The sequence below is a fragment of the Zootoca vivipara genome, chromosome 9, assembly GCF_965207765.1.
Source record: "Zootoca vivipara chromosome 9, rZooViv2.hap1.1, whole genome shotgun sequence".
Lineage (NCBI taxonomy): Eukaryota > Metazoa > Chordata > Lepidosauria > Squamata > Lacertidae > Zootoca > Zootoca vivipara.
Window position 1 is genome coordinate 2,559,706 of NC_142592.1, and position 17,336 is coordinate 2,577,041.

Here is a 17,336-nt window from a genome sequence, read left to right on the forward strand (position 1 = left end):
TGCTGCGGTAAACCGGCGCAGCGCAGTGCGGGGACTCGTCGAGCAGCGACGGAAATCGTGTCTATGCAGCCGCAGTTTCTGGCGCTGCGGACATTTTGGAAATGGGCAGCCAACACCGGAAATCGCTTCTGCGCAGCCACTGACATGTGCAGAAAGATTTCTGGTGCTGCGCTGTCCATTTCCAAAATGTCTGCAGCACCAGAAATCACTTCTGCGCCTGCGCGGACCATGTCCAGCCCATGGACGATAGTCCGTGGGAATCCTCCAGCCCACGGGCATAAAAGGTTGCCGATGCCTGATCTAGATCAAGTGAAGGTCTCTCCATATAGGTTGGCCAAATGAAACTCCCCAGCTATTACTGAATTGCATGTCCTCCAAAACTGTGAAAACTTTAGTTCTGCATAAGACTAAGTTTAATGTAGAGCAGGCACCCCCAAACTTCGGCCCTCCAGATGTTTTGGACTACAATTCCCATCACCCCTGACCACTGGTCCTGTTAGCTAGGGATCATGGGAGTTGTAGGCCAAAATATCTGGAGGGCCACAGTTTGGGGATGCCTGATGTAGAGCTTGTCCCACAAAAGATTCTTCTGCCCTGGACCACTGTGCTTCCCATTAAAACATGTGATGCCCTTCTTGGGATATAATATTAGACACATACACGTGGAATACTGTGTGACTCTCACACACACACACACTGAGAGGATGTCATGCTTAAGGGATTAGGCTCTGAGTAAACATACTTAGAGTAAGGATATCAAGGCACAAAATATTATGATGCACCTGAGGAGAAAACCTTCTCTCAACAAAATCTTCCTGATTTGCTAAGGACAGGCAGCAGCTGAAAGCAATAAGGGGAAAACAGGTGGAGCAGCAGCAACTGAAGGGTCCCGTCTCTAAATGATTGGGGAGCTTTTCCAACATTCATTCTTGATGCTAAACGCTTACTCCAAGTCCTGAAAGCAAGATAAAAGTTATGTATTCGAAACATATGGTCTGTGCCTCCATCTAAAATAACTCGCTTCTCCCCTCCCTGCTGCTCTGAATAAATCAATCTAGAAGGGCCTGGGTAGCTTGAGCCACGCAAGGCTCCATGAAATTAGAAGAGAAGAGAGCCCTTTTGACATTCTGCTCTAAGGGATGGGCTGGGTAGCAAGAAAAATAAGGAACAGAGATATAGAAGGAATGTTATCAGACAGCTTTCAGAAATGCTTTCAAAGGGAAACACACACACTTTGGGGTGAATTAAATGATACCACTGAAAGTTAGGAGTAATTTTCTCTTATTTTACTTTACAAATAAGTGACTACCTCAGCATAGCTGCCAAGTCTCCCGCTGAAAAATGTGGGATCAGCAGCGGCGCGGCACTGGAAGCAACTTCCGGTGTCGCTCTGCCCGATTTCTGGTGCCCAGACATGGGCAGAGCAGCACCCGAAATGGAGCCTCCCTGGCAGGTAGGAAATCTGGGGGATTTCTGGGATTTTTTTCTATTCGGAATAACAGTGGGAAATGGATTAAAATCCGGGGAGACTTGGCAGCTATGTACCTCAAGCATCACAATAACTTGATGCAAGGCAACATTAGTCATGTTTGCTAAAGGGTCAATATGGATTTTGGCAACAGACCTTTGCACCATGCCACATGTGCTGATTCTACACCTGGGGCCAAAGAAGTGTTTGCATACACCATGGGAGACACCAGGGCTGGATGCCCTCCCGACCGGCTGCCGGGGGCTCTCCACCTCTGGTGCAGCATGAGATAACAGCACAGACTTTAGAAGCCTGTGCACGCTGTTCCAGCAGAAACGCAACAGAATCACTGAGAGTCTTGTGAGAAACATATTTACAGTGTTTATTAAAGCAAGTCAGAACAGAAGGAAGACACGTCCGATCACCTTCGTGTTCAAGCAGAACAGAAAGTATATACAAACAGAAGTTCCCAGCATGCAATGCCGATGTGGAATGCAAAGGTGGAATGGAAATCCCAACAAGAAGGTCTGTGGATATTCCTCTTGGGAGGATGGCACTGTGCCAGTTGAGGAGCGCACAATCTTTCTTGACAAACATATTAGATGGGGGGGAGGGAAGGAAATGCTGCCCTCTGTAAATTGGACATAGAATCATAGAATCATAGAATCATAGAGTTGGAAGAGACCACAAGGGCCATCCAGTCCAACCCCCTGCCAAGCAGGAAACACCATCAAAGCATTCCTGACAGATGGCTGTCAAGCCTCTGCTTAAAGACCTCCAAAGAAGGAGACTCCACCACACTCCTTGGCAGCAAATTCCACTGCCGAACAGCTCTTACTGTCAGGAAGTTCTTCCTAATGTTTAGGTGGAATTTTCTTTCTTGTAGTTTGAATCCGTTGCTCCGTGTCCGCTTCTCTGGAGCAGCAGAAAACAACCTTTCTCCCTCCTTTATATGACATCCTTTTATATATTTGAACATGGTTATCATATCACCCCTTAACCTTCTCTTCTCCAGGCTAAACATACCCAGCTCCCTAAGCCGTTCCTCATAAGGCATCGTTTCCAGGCCTTTGACCATTTTGGTTGCCCTCTTCTGGACACGTTCCAGCTTATCAGTATCCTTCTTGAACTGTGGTGCCCAGAACTGGACACAATACTCCAGGTGAGGTCTGACCAGAGCAGAATACAGTGGTACTATTACTTCCCTTGATCTAGATGCTATACTCCTATTGATGCAGCCCAGAATTGCATTGGCTTTTTTAGCTGCTGCATCACACTGCTGACTCATGTCAAGTTTGTGGTCAACCAAAACTCCTAGATCCTTTTCACATGTACTGCTCTCAAGCCAGGTGTCTCCCATCCTGTATCTGTGCCTTTCATTTTTTTTGCCCAAGTGTAGTACTTTACATTTCTCCTTGTTAAAATTCATCTTGTTTGCTTTGGCCCAGTTGTCTAATCTGTTAAGGTCATTCTGAAGTGTGATCCTGTCCTCTGGGGTGTTAGCCACCCCTCCCAACTTAAAGCACAGTAGCTGGAGGGGACGGGACACACCCAACCCTTAAATTAGTAATAAAAAATGCCACAGAGGCACACTGGCTTTCCTGCTGTATAAAAAGAGCAAGAGGGTTGGGTTGAATTCATGCTACTCAGATACTGGAGTCTAAGTTCAGCTAAGGCATAAATGAGGCACCAGAAAGTCTGAGAAATGTCTTCTGAGAAATTTCATCTCTACTTTCAACTGTCACTTAAGAACTATATGGAGCCGCTGAAAATACGTAAGCACTTGCTTTTCTAATTGTTAGCTTTAGAAGATACATCCAAGATGGCGCCGAGAAGGGCAGCCATGGCTTTTGCTCTGTAATGTACCTGGCTTTTTTACATGCTTATGAATGTTTTTAAGGTGCTGTTTCACTGCTTTACTGTTTTAAGAGTTAAGGAGTTTATGGTTTTATGGCTCTTACTGCCTTGTATGACAGCGTTGTAGACAAGGATTGGAGATAAGGACTGCTAAGGAGTGAGCCGTTAAAGCCAGGAAAGAGGCCGCTGCCTAACAGCCTAACTGCCTAACGGAACTGTTAAAGTGAAAGTGGTTTTTTACTATTATTATCACTGCTTCTGGCTTCTGGCTAACCACCCCAGATTACATTTTCCAGAGTTGAGATTTTAAACATCAGAGCAGCCTGTTTGTGTACTTACGCTCCAATTTTAAGTAAAATTGCAAAGACGTTTAGGATGAAGGAGTTGTAGCTCCTTGCAGGATCTGGATATGATGTCAAAAAAGTGCTAGCGCTTTGATTAAGATACAAAGGCGAGGAATGAGATAGGCTTTACCATCTATATACCTCTCAAATCTTCACACTCTTGACAATAAAATGAATGATCTGCACCTTATTAATCAAGGAAACTCAAGGAAACTCCGATATGCTAAAGAGGAGGGTTCGAGGAAAGGAGACAGAAATTTGTACAACCAAGCTAGGAGCGCACTGACGAAGGAGATTATAGTGGCAAAACGAACCTATGATTCGGACTCAATTCTCAAACATGTCTCGGCTACTCTTTGGAAGAATTTACAGAATGTTTCTGAATATAAGAGAACATCTTCTTTGTGCCCCCTCGATAATCCGTGCCTGGGGCCACTGCCCCTCTGGCACCCCACATCATAGGTCCTTCATTCCAGGGACTCATGAATTTGAAAAAATACACATAAATTTAACTTAAAACAGAAACATAAAACTCCATTCCACTGCCTTTAATAAGGATTATTAATGATTCAATATTAATCAATATTTAATGATTCATAAAACTTACCCTTGCCATATCAACAAGAAAGTTTTCAAATAGTTTCCAGATGTGGTTACTGGTGTAGATTTCCTTCATTTCAACCTCAGTGTCTACATAGCAATGATTGACAAAGTTCACATATGCTATCTTCACCTGGAACATAATATTGTAAAAAAAGAATCAGGTAAGCCAAAGCCACTACATATGTATTTTCTTGTAGTCCATAAAATACTGAGCCGGTTGGCATGTAATGGCTTACAACAAAAGTGCAGACCAGAGGAGCAAAACAGACATCATCTCTTCTCCAAGAGCCCAAATATTTGCAATTTAAATATTTTGATTGGCTCAGCTTTATGTGTGAAGCAGCTCACAGTCAAGAAGACTGGAAAGTCTGACCATATTGTGCTTATGATTTGACAGCTGCACTGGATCCCAGTGCATTTCCCAGCACAATTTGAAGTGCTGGCTTTAACCTTCAGGACCCTAAATGCTTTGGGACCAGGTTATCAGAAAGACCATCTTCTGCTGTATTTACCAAACCAAACCTTAAGATCCTCTTTGGATACCACAGGAACACACCCGCATCTTTTCTTGTGGTAGCACTGCAGTTATGAAGCTCACCTGGCACCATCTTTGTGGTCTTTCTGGAACTGGGTCTGACCCTTTTGTTTACCTACTTAAGAAGTCCGGAGCTCTCATTTTTAAAATCTTTGATTTTAATCTTGGGACTGTTGAGAACTCTTGTATTTGTGGTATTTACTTAGTTTTGATGATATTATTTATTTATTTATTTATTTATTTATTTATTTATTTATTTATACCCCACCCATCTGGCTGGGTTTCCTCAGCCACTCTGGGTGGCTTACAACATATCTAAAAACATAATACCGGTAAAAACACAAGTCCTTTAAAACTTCCCATTTGATAATTTTAGGTTGCATTTTATGTTTACCCTGATTTGTAGTATTTATTTTAAGTCACCCAGAGAACTTCAGTATTATGGAACTGCATGCAAATAGTGGAAATTAATAAGGCAACCATCTATGGAAGTGGAAGAAGGTCAACATGTATGTTTCAATATGTAATTTCAGTCTTCTACAGTGAAGTCAGATGCAAAGAATTCATTCAACCTTAGTACAATCTCCTTATGCTTCTTTAGCAATATTTTTATTTTTTAATTATATATCAGCGAAACTGCTATTCCCTGCCTTGTTCCTGTCTCTTAATATACTTAAGAAATGTTTAGGAATTGGAGTGTTGACGTGTCCAAGGCCTATATCTATTTTGTACAAAGACACTTAATAGCACAAAATGGCAGCCTGGCTTAGTTTAAGTGGCAAAACACAATTGCTTGTATTATTTCCTGTTACTGTTAACAAATTACAACCTGGTGCCACATTTGTGTGCGGTGTGGAACAAGGGAATCAACACTTCATTGTTTCATTCAAAAGAAATGTCTTGATTTACTTCTTTGTTAATAACAGCTTAACGCACAATAGAACCTGAGAAGCTGTTTTCAGCCTGGCATGCTGTCTTTATTTTTTTGTTTTTAAAAACAGGCACTGAAAATATATATATACCATGGTACCTCTACTTACGAATAACTCTACTTACAAATGGAGCTCCATCCGCCATCTTGGATGCAGTTTAGATAGGATTTTTTCTACTTACGAATTTTTAGATAGGGTTGCTTCAACTTACGATTTTTTTTCTCCCAACGCATTCCTTTGGGATTCGACCACAATTTTTTTCGACTTACAAATGTGCGTTCGGAACGCATAAAATTCGTAAGTAGAGGTACCACTGTATATAAAAATGTAAACTGGCCATGTCTGTTGGTTTCCACTTTTCACCGAAACCGCTTGAGCGATAGCGATGAAATTTGGAGAAAACGTCACATGCCACTATGTGAGTGTTCTTAGCTACATGGGGTATACAAATGTCACACCTGTGCAAGCTAAAACCCCGTTTTTAGGACCTAAAAAGTCAGCCAGGAGACCCTGTCGAGCATGCTGGGAAAAGACCCAGATTACAAAACATTGCCCTCTAGTGATGGCTACATTGGTACTGCAGCTAGAAAACCTTCCCTCTCCACAGCACCTTGGCTCGCCTTCGCCCTCTATCGGCAGCTACACTGGTACTGCAGCTAGAAAACCTTCCCTCTCCACAGCACCTTGGCTCGCCTTCACAGATTAGGCTGAATGGAAGTGGGGACTTGCCAGGGTGGGGGTGGGGGGGAGGGAGGAGGGGGTGGGATACGTCATGGATTGGGACAGGGTGGGGGAATCACAAGGATGAGCTGGGGTGGAGGGAGGAGGGGACAGGATAGCTCATGGGTCGGGACACGGTGGGGCCACTCACAGGGATGATCTGAGGGTGGGGGGAGGGGATGGGATAGCTCATGGGTCAGGACATGGTGGGGCCACTCACAGGGATGACACAGTGGTGGGGGGAAGAGGGGATGGGATACGTCATGGATCAGGACAGGGTGGGAGGAATCACAGGGATAAGCCACAGCAACGCGTGGCCGGGCCAGCTAGTATTCTCATAATTATGCTTCACATTACACTTGCCAGCCTCCACCGCCATGGCAACCACCACTGTAGCCATCAAGAGAGAGAGGTAGGATGGGACTGGGAGAGTCAGGGAGGCCGCATAGAAGTGCACAGCCCAGTCCAAACCCGATCCGACCTCTCTAGTGACCGGTGCGAGGGAAGTGGGCAGGGACCCATCGGGGAGCCACCCTGGGAGAAGACGGGCACTGCGTGGGCCCTCCCCTGCTGATAGAGGGGTGCTACTGGCAGCTGGAAACAGACACAGGATCCAAAACATTTTTTAAAAAATCCTTTCCCTTAATTTCCTTAATGTATTTTTAATGCATTTTTTCTTTTTTCCCACAATTTTTAACCTCCATTTTTTCTGATAAGAATTAAAATGGCGGTGCCCATAAAGGAGCCCTGAACCAACAGGGGCCACTTCCTGGGACCGCCACTTCAGCCCTGACTCCCCCCGCCTCTCTCATTTTTTAAAATTAAATAGTGGGAAAAGAAAATAGAATAAAATAAAAAAGAGTCTTTATTTGTGGGGAGTCTTTCCTGCCCTCAGCCACCCTTTATTATCTTCATCCTTTTTTAAAACAACAACAAAAACCAACTTTTTTTCTACATTATTGTGATTGCCATTGTTATTTTCCCCTTTCTTTTTTCTTTCTCCCTTCCCCCCCTTCCCCTTTCCTTTTTCTCTTTAAAGAGAATACATATACAGTGGAACCTCGGTTTATGAACACCTCGGTTTATGAATTTTCAGTTTATGAACGCTGCGGACCAATCTGGAACGGATTAATTCATTTCCCATTACTTTCAATGGGAAAGTTTGCTTCAGTTTATGAACGCTTACTCCGCGGACCATATGGAACGGATTAATTAACTTTCCATTACTTTCAATGGGAAAGTTCGCTTCAGTTTATGAACGCTTCAGTTTATTAACAGACTTCCGGAACCAATTGTGTTCATAAACCGAGGTACCACTGTATACATATATAATTCGATTTTATTTCCCCCCTCACAAAGGGGTTTTCTATATACTTTTAATTTTTACTTTTATTGTTTGATATATATACCGTGTACTACTTCCAAACACCACCAGCTCAACATCTTCAGTTTTTCTTCCCTTTCTGTTCCTTTTTCCTTTTTCCTGTCCTTCTTTCTTTACTCTTAAATTTCTGGTTGACTGCGCCATCTTCCCCAGTCGGAGGTCCGTTCAGTGGAGTGGACCTCGGCGCTTCAGAGGTGGGGGGAACTGCTCCAGCGCAGCGGACCCCCCTAAAAAGCCCCAAATCGAGCGTTTTGGGGACTGAACGTCTGGTAGGTGCTATTTGCGGGCTCCCCCTCCCTGGTTCAGCTCTGTTAAGCCCTGAGAGCGAGAAGGTAGAGCCGTGGTGCACAAAGATTGCTAACTCTGACAGCGCGAATGTCACAGATGGGTGTTGGCTACTCCCGAGTAAGCACTCCACACATCCTCTGGATTTTCAGAGTTTTATTGTGCATGCTATATACAGTGGTGAGATGTCTCAAATCATGTCTGCTCTGCATGGGGCAGAAGCCCACAATGGCGTCTCGTGGGCTCTGACCCCCCCTTTTAAGACTGGGCATCCAAACGCCCCTCCTCCTTGCTCTATGGGTCCTCCGTGGTCCCAAAACAGGCTCCTGAGGTGCCGTTCTACTTACTCCCTCCTTTCCAGTCCCTGCTGAAGCTAGCTCCACCCCTGCTTCCCTTCTCGCAGCCTGGAGCTGAGCCTTCAGGACTCTGCAGAGCCCTGGACCATTCTTAACCCTTCCTGTTCCTGATTTTCCCTCCCAGAGTTGCTGCTGCTCTCCCATCTGATGGAAGTAAGCAGAGTGGGCTGCTCTCTACAAGCCCTCTCTCTTACAGCGAAGCTGCGAGACTGGGAGGCAGCAGCGGTCAATTCTTCCAAGGAAAATAAATTTTACAAAAAGAACAGACCGTGAGTAATCTGATCCATTGGATTTAAATCTGGAAAATTTGGCCACGGGAGAGAAATCTAAAAAATGGGAGTCGATCTCTACCCACTGAGAGACTGGGAAGCAGTAACGTGCCCCAAAGCCAGAAAGAAATTTGGAGTGGTTTAAACCTCCAAGGAATGAACCCATTTTCCCCTCTGAAGGCAGGGGGAGGGGGGAGTCTTCTTTTTTAACAAAAAATCCCTGCAAAAGTCAGTAATTGGGAAGGGGAAAAGCTTATCTTAACCCTGGAATCGGCACCCCAGGAGAATCAGCGAGACTTTATGGAGACGTTATAAAGGAATGGAATGTGTTCAGTGTTAAGAGGATGTGAACTGTTACAATGAAGAGAATGGATATGTTTGACAGCTGTCATTAAAAATTGCAACTGTTCTTTGACTGAATGGTTAAAAAGAACTCTAAGTTTTGGAATATGTCTATGGAAAGTTTTTGAGCCAACTTGGATATAACTTTGCTCTATGAGACTGAAACTCCATTATTCATTGTTCTCTAATCTCGACTCTGCCCTTGAAGCTGGAAAGAATGTCAACATCCGGAGCTGCACCTGGTTTTCAACAGACAGTATTAAAATTGTTGTGGGAACTCACAGTTGGGCAGCACCAGATCAGTTTGGACTTAGAAAAGAATAATAAATCACTGGAGGAAGAGGAAGAAGGATTGGAAATTAAAGAAAGTATAGTGTATGAGAGAAAAAATGAACAACTAGTTCCTGAGGACAAAGGGAAATAACCCAAAGAAGAGAAAGAAGAAAATGTAAGACAAGGAGAGAAAACTTATCAAGATGTACCATGGAACTATGCCATCTCAGGGACAGAAGAACAAGAACTATTTTGGGGATTGATCTTATGCGAAATTAGGGGAAATGTGATGACTTGGGCTTGGCAATGGAGAGATTTTATGGAGTTGGGGGGGGGCAGAGGGAGGGGAGGACAAAAAGTTGGGATTTAAAACGTGAGATTGGGAGTGGAGTGAAAAAGGAAATTGGTTTTTATAGGACTGGATAAAAATGGGATTTGAGGCTTCCGGTCTACCGCCAGCGCTGATCAGCGAGGAATCCTCAAGCTCCAAGGTTCCTGGCGCTGTGAGGGAGGGGGAGAGCCGCGAGAGCAACATGGCCCCCCAAAAGAACCCCAGATTGAGCTTTCTGGGGGCATGAGAGCTCGGCTGCACCCAAAGGTGACTCCTCTGCTCACCAGAAAGCTCTCTTTGAGAGCTCCAAGTTAGAGTGGAGTTGCAGTAGCGGGCGCCATTTTTGAGTCAACTGCTACCCCCACAGAGCGAAGCTCCAAGCTGGCAGCAGACAGCGGTGGATGTTTCCACCCCCCCCAAAAAGGATTCGGAAGACATTGGACACCGTGAGTAACAGATTTTTTTTATTTTTAAAAAAAATTCAATTGAAAAGAATTGGCCACAGGAAGAGGTTTAAACAGGAAGTCGGTTTCCCCCATTGAGAGAACGGTGATGCAGTTAACTTGCCTGCAGCCGGAGAGTTTGACAGGACTTTAACAACTTCCAAGGATTGGTCTTAAAACCTTCCCCCTGAGGCAGGGTAGAAGGGAGAAGGAAGGATTGATAACATTAAAATCCCTGTAAAAAAATTAATTTGGACTGGGGGAAGCCCCCCGGGAACTGGAGACGGGTCCCTGGAAGGATCAGCCAGCCGCCATTATGACATCACAATAGGAAGGAATTTGTTTACCTCTTTGAGGCTGAGAACTGTTAACTTTGAAGAGAGAGCAAATATAAGGCTGTGTACAAGAAGTTTGATAATGCTCTTTTCAGAAACGGACACAAGATTTTTAAAATATGAACAAGAATTAAAAATGAGAGTTGAGAACCAGATCGGACGTAAACTTTGTTTCTGAGGTTTGGAAATACGAACAGTGCCACTTCCTGCATTGTAATCTCTGCAGCTCCCATGGAATTTGAGACAAACAGGATGTCAGTAGACACAACATCATCTGGCTCTTCAGACTTTGTGGATTATCAAACTCCTAGAACTGATTTTGGATGTGAGAGATGAACTGCAGCAGAACAATATAGAGATTCGCAAAATAAGAGAATTGTGTGGAAAGTGAAGGTGGATTGGTCTCAGTAGAGAATGAACCGAAGCAAGAGGAACAAGCATCATCCGGGGGCATTGTAAATGACTTTGCAGAAGAGGAGGAAGATCCATCAGTCCTGGACAATATAACTTAAAAAAGAGGAGGAAGATGTATGGAATACTGTTCCCCCAGTTGGAGAGGGGGAACAAGACTTGTTTGATTCAAGGAGTCCTCAAAGAAGAACCAGCATGGAATAATGTCCTCCCAGTGAGAGAGGGAGGGCAGGATCCATGCTCGGGCCTGAGCTTAACTGGGGGGGAAATTGAGATAGGGCTGAAAAGTGGAAACATAGCTGGATGGTACTGTGCTATAGTTAGAAAATTGAGGGGGCAGCAGGGGACAAAGAAGGGAGAGTGGTGGACAGGTGGCAAAAGAGTGGGAATAGGGTGAGGAGTAACAATGGGTTATTTTCTGATTTATTAAGATGGTCCGAAACTGGAACGTTTTATGGAACTGGTTGATACATCTGGGATATCCGGAGTCCAGGGGAAGGGGGGTAGAATTAGATAAATGTGGTTAAAGGTTATTATGATAGAAGAAATAACATTTGAATGTATGGAAAATTTTGGGGGTATAAATTGTGAGGCTAAAGAATTAGAGATGGATGGGGAAATTAAGTTAGATTTGGATTAATTAATGAATTACAGGTTGAGGATAGTCGATGTCTATTTTTCTTTGAGTAGATTAGAATTGGTTGGGAAATAATGGGGAAATTGTGTCAGAATGATTTAAGATGATAAAGGAAAATTGCTTAATTTAGATTTAATAAATGGACCCAGTGTGGGGGGGAATCGAGGAAGTCCACAATATCAAGTTAATGTAATGAAATGATATGCTTTCTCTTTTTTCTTTTTTGATTATGTTTTCTTTTTGCTTTTTTGTTTGAAAATGTTTGAAAATTAATAAATATTATTTGGGTGGGGATGGGATTTGAACTTGGGCTATATTATGGAACTTGCTGTATCAATTGGGGGAAAGAGACCGGGGGGGGGGGGAGGCAGAAAATAGATGGGAAAAATAAAAAGGTAAAAGTTATATGTGAAATTAAAGGAATGAGTAATTGTATTAAGTTTTCTTGGTGGAAATATTAGGCTAGGGTAAGAAAAGTATGGTATGAATGTGATAAATAGGTTTAGAAATGTGAGAAATTGACTTCCACTTGGGGCGCTGTAGAAGATGTAGTAGTCCCACAGGGTAATTAGAGGCTGTAATGGGGGTAAGCAGCCTCCCGAAATCTTCACGAGGGGTACAGGAAGACACAGTCTCACCCACAGTTGCCCATCAACCAGCTTCGACTTCGGAAGGAAGGAGGGGATCGGGGCACTGGATGGAAAGCTCCCCGTGGGAGTCTGGATCTCCTGGACGCTGATTCTACGAGCGAACCAGGCTCCACGGCTTAAGAGAATAATTGGATATAATATAAGTTGTGGACATGCTTCAGACGAGGAAGGAAGATTTATTCTGCTAAGCTCAGCCACTGAGAAAACAAAGGATAACAGAGGAATGTTTACATCAGAGCAAGAAATGGTATGTGACAGAGCGGAAGGGGGGGGGAGAGAACTGTGCTTTACTATATACTATATACTTAACAAAGCTCCCTCCAGAAGAGCCGGTCGGGGAAGATGGGAATTGTAGTCCAAAACATCTGGAGGGCCAAGTTTGGGGGTGCCTGATATAGACTTTGCGAATTGAAAATATAAATGTATAAATAATCAAAGTTTGTACTTTTGGACTTGCCTGGAATGTGGCTAAAGACTCCCTAACTCAGGCACCCCCAAACTGCGGCCCTCCAGATGTTTTGGCCTACAACTCCCATGATCCCTAGCTAACAGGACCAGTGGTCGGGGAAGATGGGAATTGTAATCCAAAACATCTAGAGGGCCGAAGTTTGCGGATGCCTGCCCTAACTCATGGACATCAAAGAGAAGCTGGAAACTTGTGGAGAAATTTATGAGACATGACACAGTTACAAATTAGAGTTCGCCATATTGGAAACAAAGCCAGCTACAATACCAGCCAAAGGGGGAGTGAGCCATAAATAAGACATTAGATGTGTGTTTACAGTCCTGACCTAGCAAAATCTCCCCTGAAAAGGCTGTATTGAGTAGCAGCTTGGAGAAATCATCACAGAGGCTTCAAGATTTGATTTACTGGGATTGCTTGAAGATGGCGGCCGCCGGCTGTGAAAAGGACTTTTGGATTTCTGGACTGACTTGACAAGATACCAGCGTACGAAGAGACAGTGCTAACCTTACAGAAGGGAATCATGGTCATAAATTCACACAGGATCATATACTGTTTGGTTAAACTTGCTTGCTGGAATAACTCAGTGACTTGAAAGAAGATAGAGGGATAATATTAGATTATTGGATAATGTCAGGGAGTTGTTGCAGCTACTCACAAGTAAAGACGCTCTAATCCGTTGTGTCTTTAAAGGTTTTATTGTGCATACTATTTACAGTGCAGAGATAGCAAAAAACATGACCTCCTAGTCACTCTCATAATCCGGCAATGGCGCCCTTCTGCTTTGGGGCCAGCATAACAACTTGGGCACCCCGAAATGCCACCCCCTAGCCCTGTGTTTGGGCGCGCACCTCAATTCGGGCGCAGGAAGGAGCTGTGCCCCTTCTTCCCCTTGCTGGCTGGGGCAGTGCCTGGGCTCCGACGCCTCCCTGAGCCGTCCCTCCTCCACTTGTTGTTCAGAGTGGTGCAGGGGCTCTGATGCCTCGCTGAGTCCTTCCTTCACCGTCTGTTCCCCAGAGCATTGCCAGGGCTCTGATGCCTTCCCTCCTCCATCCCGCTTCCCCCTGACCTGCTGCTAGCACTGTCGCTGGGCGAAGTGCTGGTCAGGATGATTTGGGGGGGAGGCTCCCTGTAGGGAGTCCCCCTGACAGATAAAATCTGGATTATATGGAATAGAAATGCAGGGACTATAAGAGGACTAGTCCTTCTGAGCATGGGAAGTCAAATTAAATTTGTATAATTTGGCAGAAGATTTGGATTAATTGTTTAATTGATATTTGCATAATTTGTATATTTTGAAAATGGATTAGATATTTAAATTGGAAAATTTAATAAAAATGTTTATTAAAAAGAAGTATGAGAAATTGAGAAATTTTAGGATAGCTAAAATTTGGGATGGGGGGATAGGAGTAGGTGGACAATAAGTTAAAAAGAAAAAAGAGAAGAATGTTTTATAAATATGAATAAGCTTAAAATAAGAATGGGTGTAGATAATAATGGATGAAATTTGGATATATGAAAACTGCTAAGGATAAAAACAAAGGGTGGGATTTGAGGAAGTCCTCAAGACAATGTTAAGCAAAATATGAGGTTAAGAAATAATTGATAGGTTTGTTTGTATTTTGTTTAAATGTTTTATGCTATTTTTAATATTTTGTGTATTGTCAATGACTTTTGTTTTGTGATGTATTCTGTATTGTTTTTGTTTTTCTTGTATGTCTTATTATAAAATGAACAAATTTTTTGGGGGGAAATAAATAAATTTCCTACACCTTCCATTCATCTCCTTCATCTCTCTTTTCTTTTCTTTTCTCTTCGTTCCCCCCCCCCCAACTAATAATAATAGGAAGAAGGAGAAGGAGAAGGAGAATAACATACCTACATACATATATCTCCCCATCCACTTTCAATAGTAACCCCCTGCCCTTTTGTGGTCATCTACTTCAGGGTGAGTCCTTTAAAAGAGGCCCAGTGGGTAGAGTACACATGTTCCACGGAGCCTCTCTTAGAAGACTCACCACTGCAGAAGTGGAGTGGAGGCTTCACACTGAGAGATCCCCACCTCCACTCCTGCTTGCACGTAAGTAGGAGCGGGAGCAGACTGAGTGCCTGGCTGGCTTGAGGTGGGGCAGGAGCTCTCAGATGCAGCTTCTGGGCTGCCTCCACCTTCCCCAACCCCAGCAACTATTCAGCCTGGCTGCCTTCATGGGGTTGCGGGGATCTGATGTGGAGGTTGGGGCTCCTTTAAACTTCTCCCTTGAGGGGAGTGCAGCCACGAACCCCTCAATGGAAAGTGTGGTGGAGCCTACACCTCCCCAGCTGAGCAGCCCCGATCCAGCTCCTGTTCCTGTGCAAGCAGCAACGCGGCCTAGTGGAGCAGCCCGATCCCACCCCTACTTGCCTGCAAGCAGGAGCAGGCTGGTGGGGTGGTGGCAATATCTCTTGTCTGCTTGCTTGCTGCCCAGCCTGCCTTCCCTCACTAGAAAAATGGAAGTGTGGCACTCAAAATGGAAGTTAGAACAGAGCACGTTCGACTTCCAAAAACAAGGACTGAATGAAATGCACTTATTCCAATAGAGTACCAGTAAGAGAATTTTTAACCCCTTGTGGCGACAAATCAACAAAGACTTAAGGAGATGGAACACCAACTTCACTCTCACAGACAAAATAGCCATGATCAAAATGACCACCCTCCCAAAATTAACCTACGTTACCTATTCCAAACCCTCCCAATCTGGATCCCCCCAGCCCAACTTTGCAAAGGGCAGGAAAAAATACAGTGGTACCTCGACTTACGAAGGCGATCCATTCCGTGGCGCTCTTCGTAAGTCAAAACCTTCGGTTGTCGAAGCGTCCGTTTTGTGCATGTGCGAAGCGGAATTTTGCGCTTCTGCGCATGCGCCGACTGCATGTGCAGCTTCTCGAGCGTGGGGCGAAAAGACTTCCGGGTTTGCCGACTTCGGAAGTCGAAACCTTCGGATGTCGAGGTACCACTGTACACTCATTTATCTTCTCACACACACAAAAAAGAATAAGTCCCAAATACCTGCACCTCCCCTCCTCAGAAGGAGGATGGGGAATCCCCAACATAGAATCATATTACATCGCCAAGCAACTACGCTACATAATCCTGTGTATCCTAGAAGACGAGACAAAACAATGGGCACACCTGGAGAGAGACACAATTGAAAATACACCCACCACAGTATACCCATTCCTCCCAAACAAACTAAGGAAAATCCCCACAACACTAAACAGGTTTACACAGACCATGCTTAAAGAATGGAAGAAAGAAGCTGGCAAACTGTCCCCAACACCGTCCCCACTAAACCCCCTGGCTCACCGCCCACTGTTCTACCATGCAGCACATAACTTCCAGGTAAAATCCTGACAAGCCACCTAGCAGACTTCTACAAAACTAACAAAGCCACATTGACACAAGAAATACAAGACAAACAAGGCCCTGGCTAACACACCACCAATTACATGCCTCCTTAAACAATCCAGTAGTAAAACCAGCAGCAACTAGGCCCTAGACAACCTTCGGAAACCTCCTCCTCACCACAGAGAGACACAGCAAGGGGGTGGCATCCACAATATACAAAATACTGCTCCGAAACCCCACAAACCCCCTTGACATAATTTTAAAAAAACAATGGGAGGACGGCATAGGCTATAAAGAACCCCACCCAATGGACTAGAATGTGATCTGAATCCCCCTCTTTTCTTCCTAACCTAACACCGTATGCAACACTAATGTCTCACAACAAATGAAACTGATCTGTAGAAAACACAACTTGAAAAAAGAGACAATGCACGTATTTTTGTAAACTAATACAGTATTTAATAAAAATATATTATAACAAAAACAACGCTTCACATGCCGTAAAGTCTGGCTTACCTCAGGTATGCAGTCATCATGAGTCACCACTCTCACTATGTCATCTAGTGGAAGAAGGGAGTTACATTTTATTTCAGTGTAAACGTTCTTCCCTTCTGTACATGCTGCTAGCAGTTCCACCAGGGTGATGTGGTAAACCAAAGGGCCGCTTTCGTCCACTCGGTCCCGCTCAGAGCACATCATTTGGAGGAGGATCGGAAATGATGCTCTATCATTGTAAAACACCAGCACATCTTCACCCCCATTAACTAGCTGAAATTATAAAAAGAAATACTTGGCATCTGTTTAAATAGTTCAGTCCCCCACCCCACCTCAAAGCACACACACACATACACATCTTCTACTCATCACATAAAGCACAGTATAACTGTGTAATATATAACATTTATAAGCAACAAGATTTCCTGGGGACCACTTAAGAGCAAGGGCACCAACTGGGGGGCAGGGGACTGAGGGCCCCTCAAAAGTATATGCTCTACCACTGAGCTAAGTAAGGCCCTTCCCCAATCAACAGGAAATCAGTGGCAACGGTGGGTGTGGAAATTCAGCTGATGCACCACTATTTGCATATCCTTTCCCCAATTTTATCTCCTATCCTCTCCCTTTGTGTTTCCCCACATTGTTGAAATTCAGAGCTGGGTCTTTCCTGTCACCCTGAGATGTAGCAACACTGAAGGATAGCAGCAATTCAAAAGCACAGTTCTCTGTACATGAGAAAGTGTCAATGAAAGAGGGATTCAGTAGACTGAAAATCTCTTGCTCAGGGCCACCTACACATGCTCAGCACATACACATGC

At 44.2% G+C, this 17,336-nt stretch overlaps 1 protein-coding gene across 9 annotated transcripts in view; it reads right to left on the reverse strand.

The window, feature by feature from the left end:
• ITPR2 (inositol 1,4,5-trisphosphate receptor type 2) overlaps positions 1-17,336 on the reverse strand; it is a 264,276-nt gene that overhangs the window by 103,159 nt on the left and 143,781 nt on the right. For all 9 annotated transcript variants that reach the window (XM_035127537.3, XM_035127538.3, XM_088652318.1 and 6 more), the window contains 2 exons: positions 16,540-16,791; positions 4,277-4,402 (listed from right to left, as the gene is read on the reverse strand). In XM_035127537.3, coding sequence (XP_034983428.1) covers positions 4,277-4,402; positions 16,540-16,791 — 378 coding nt within the window. The remainder of the gene's footprint in view (positions 1-4,276; positions 4,403-16,539; positions 16,792-17,336) is intronic.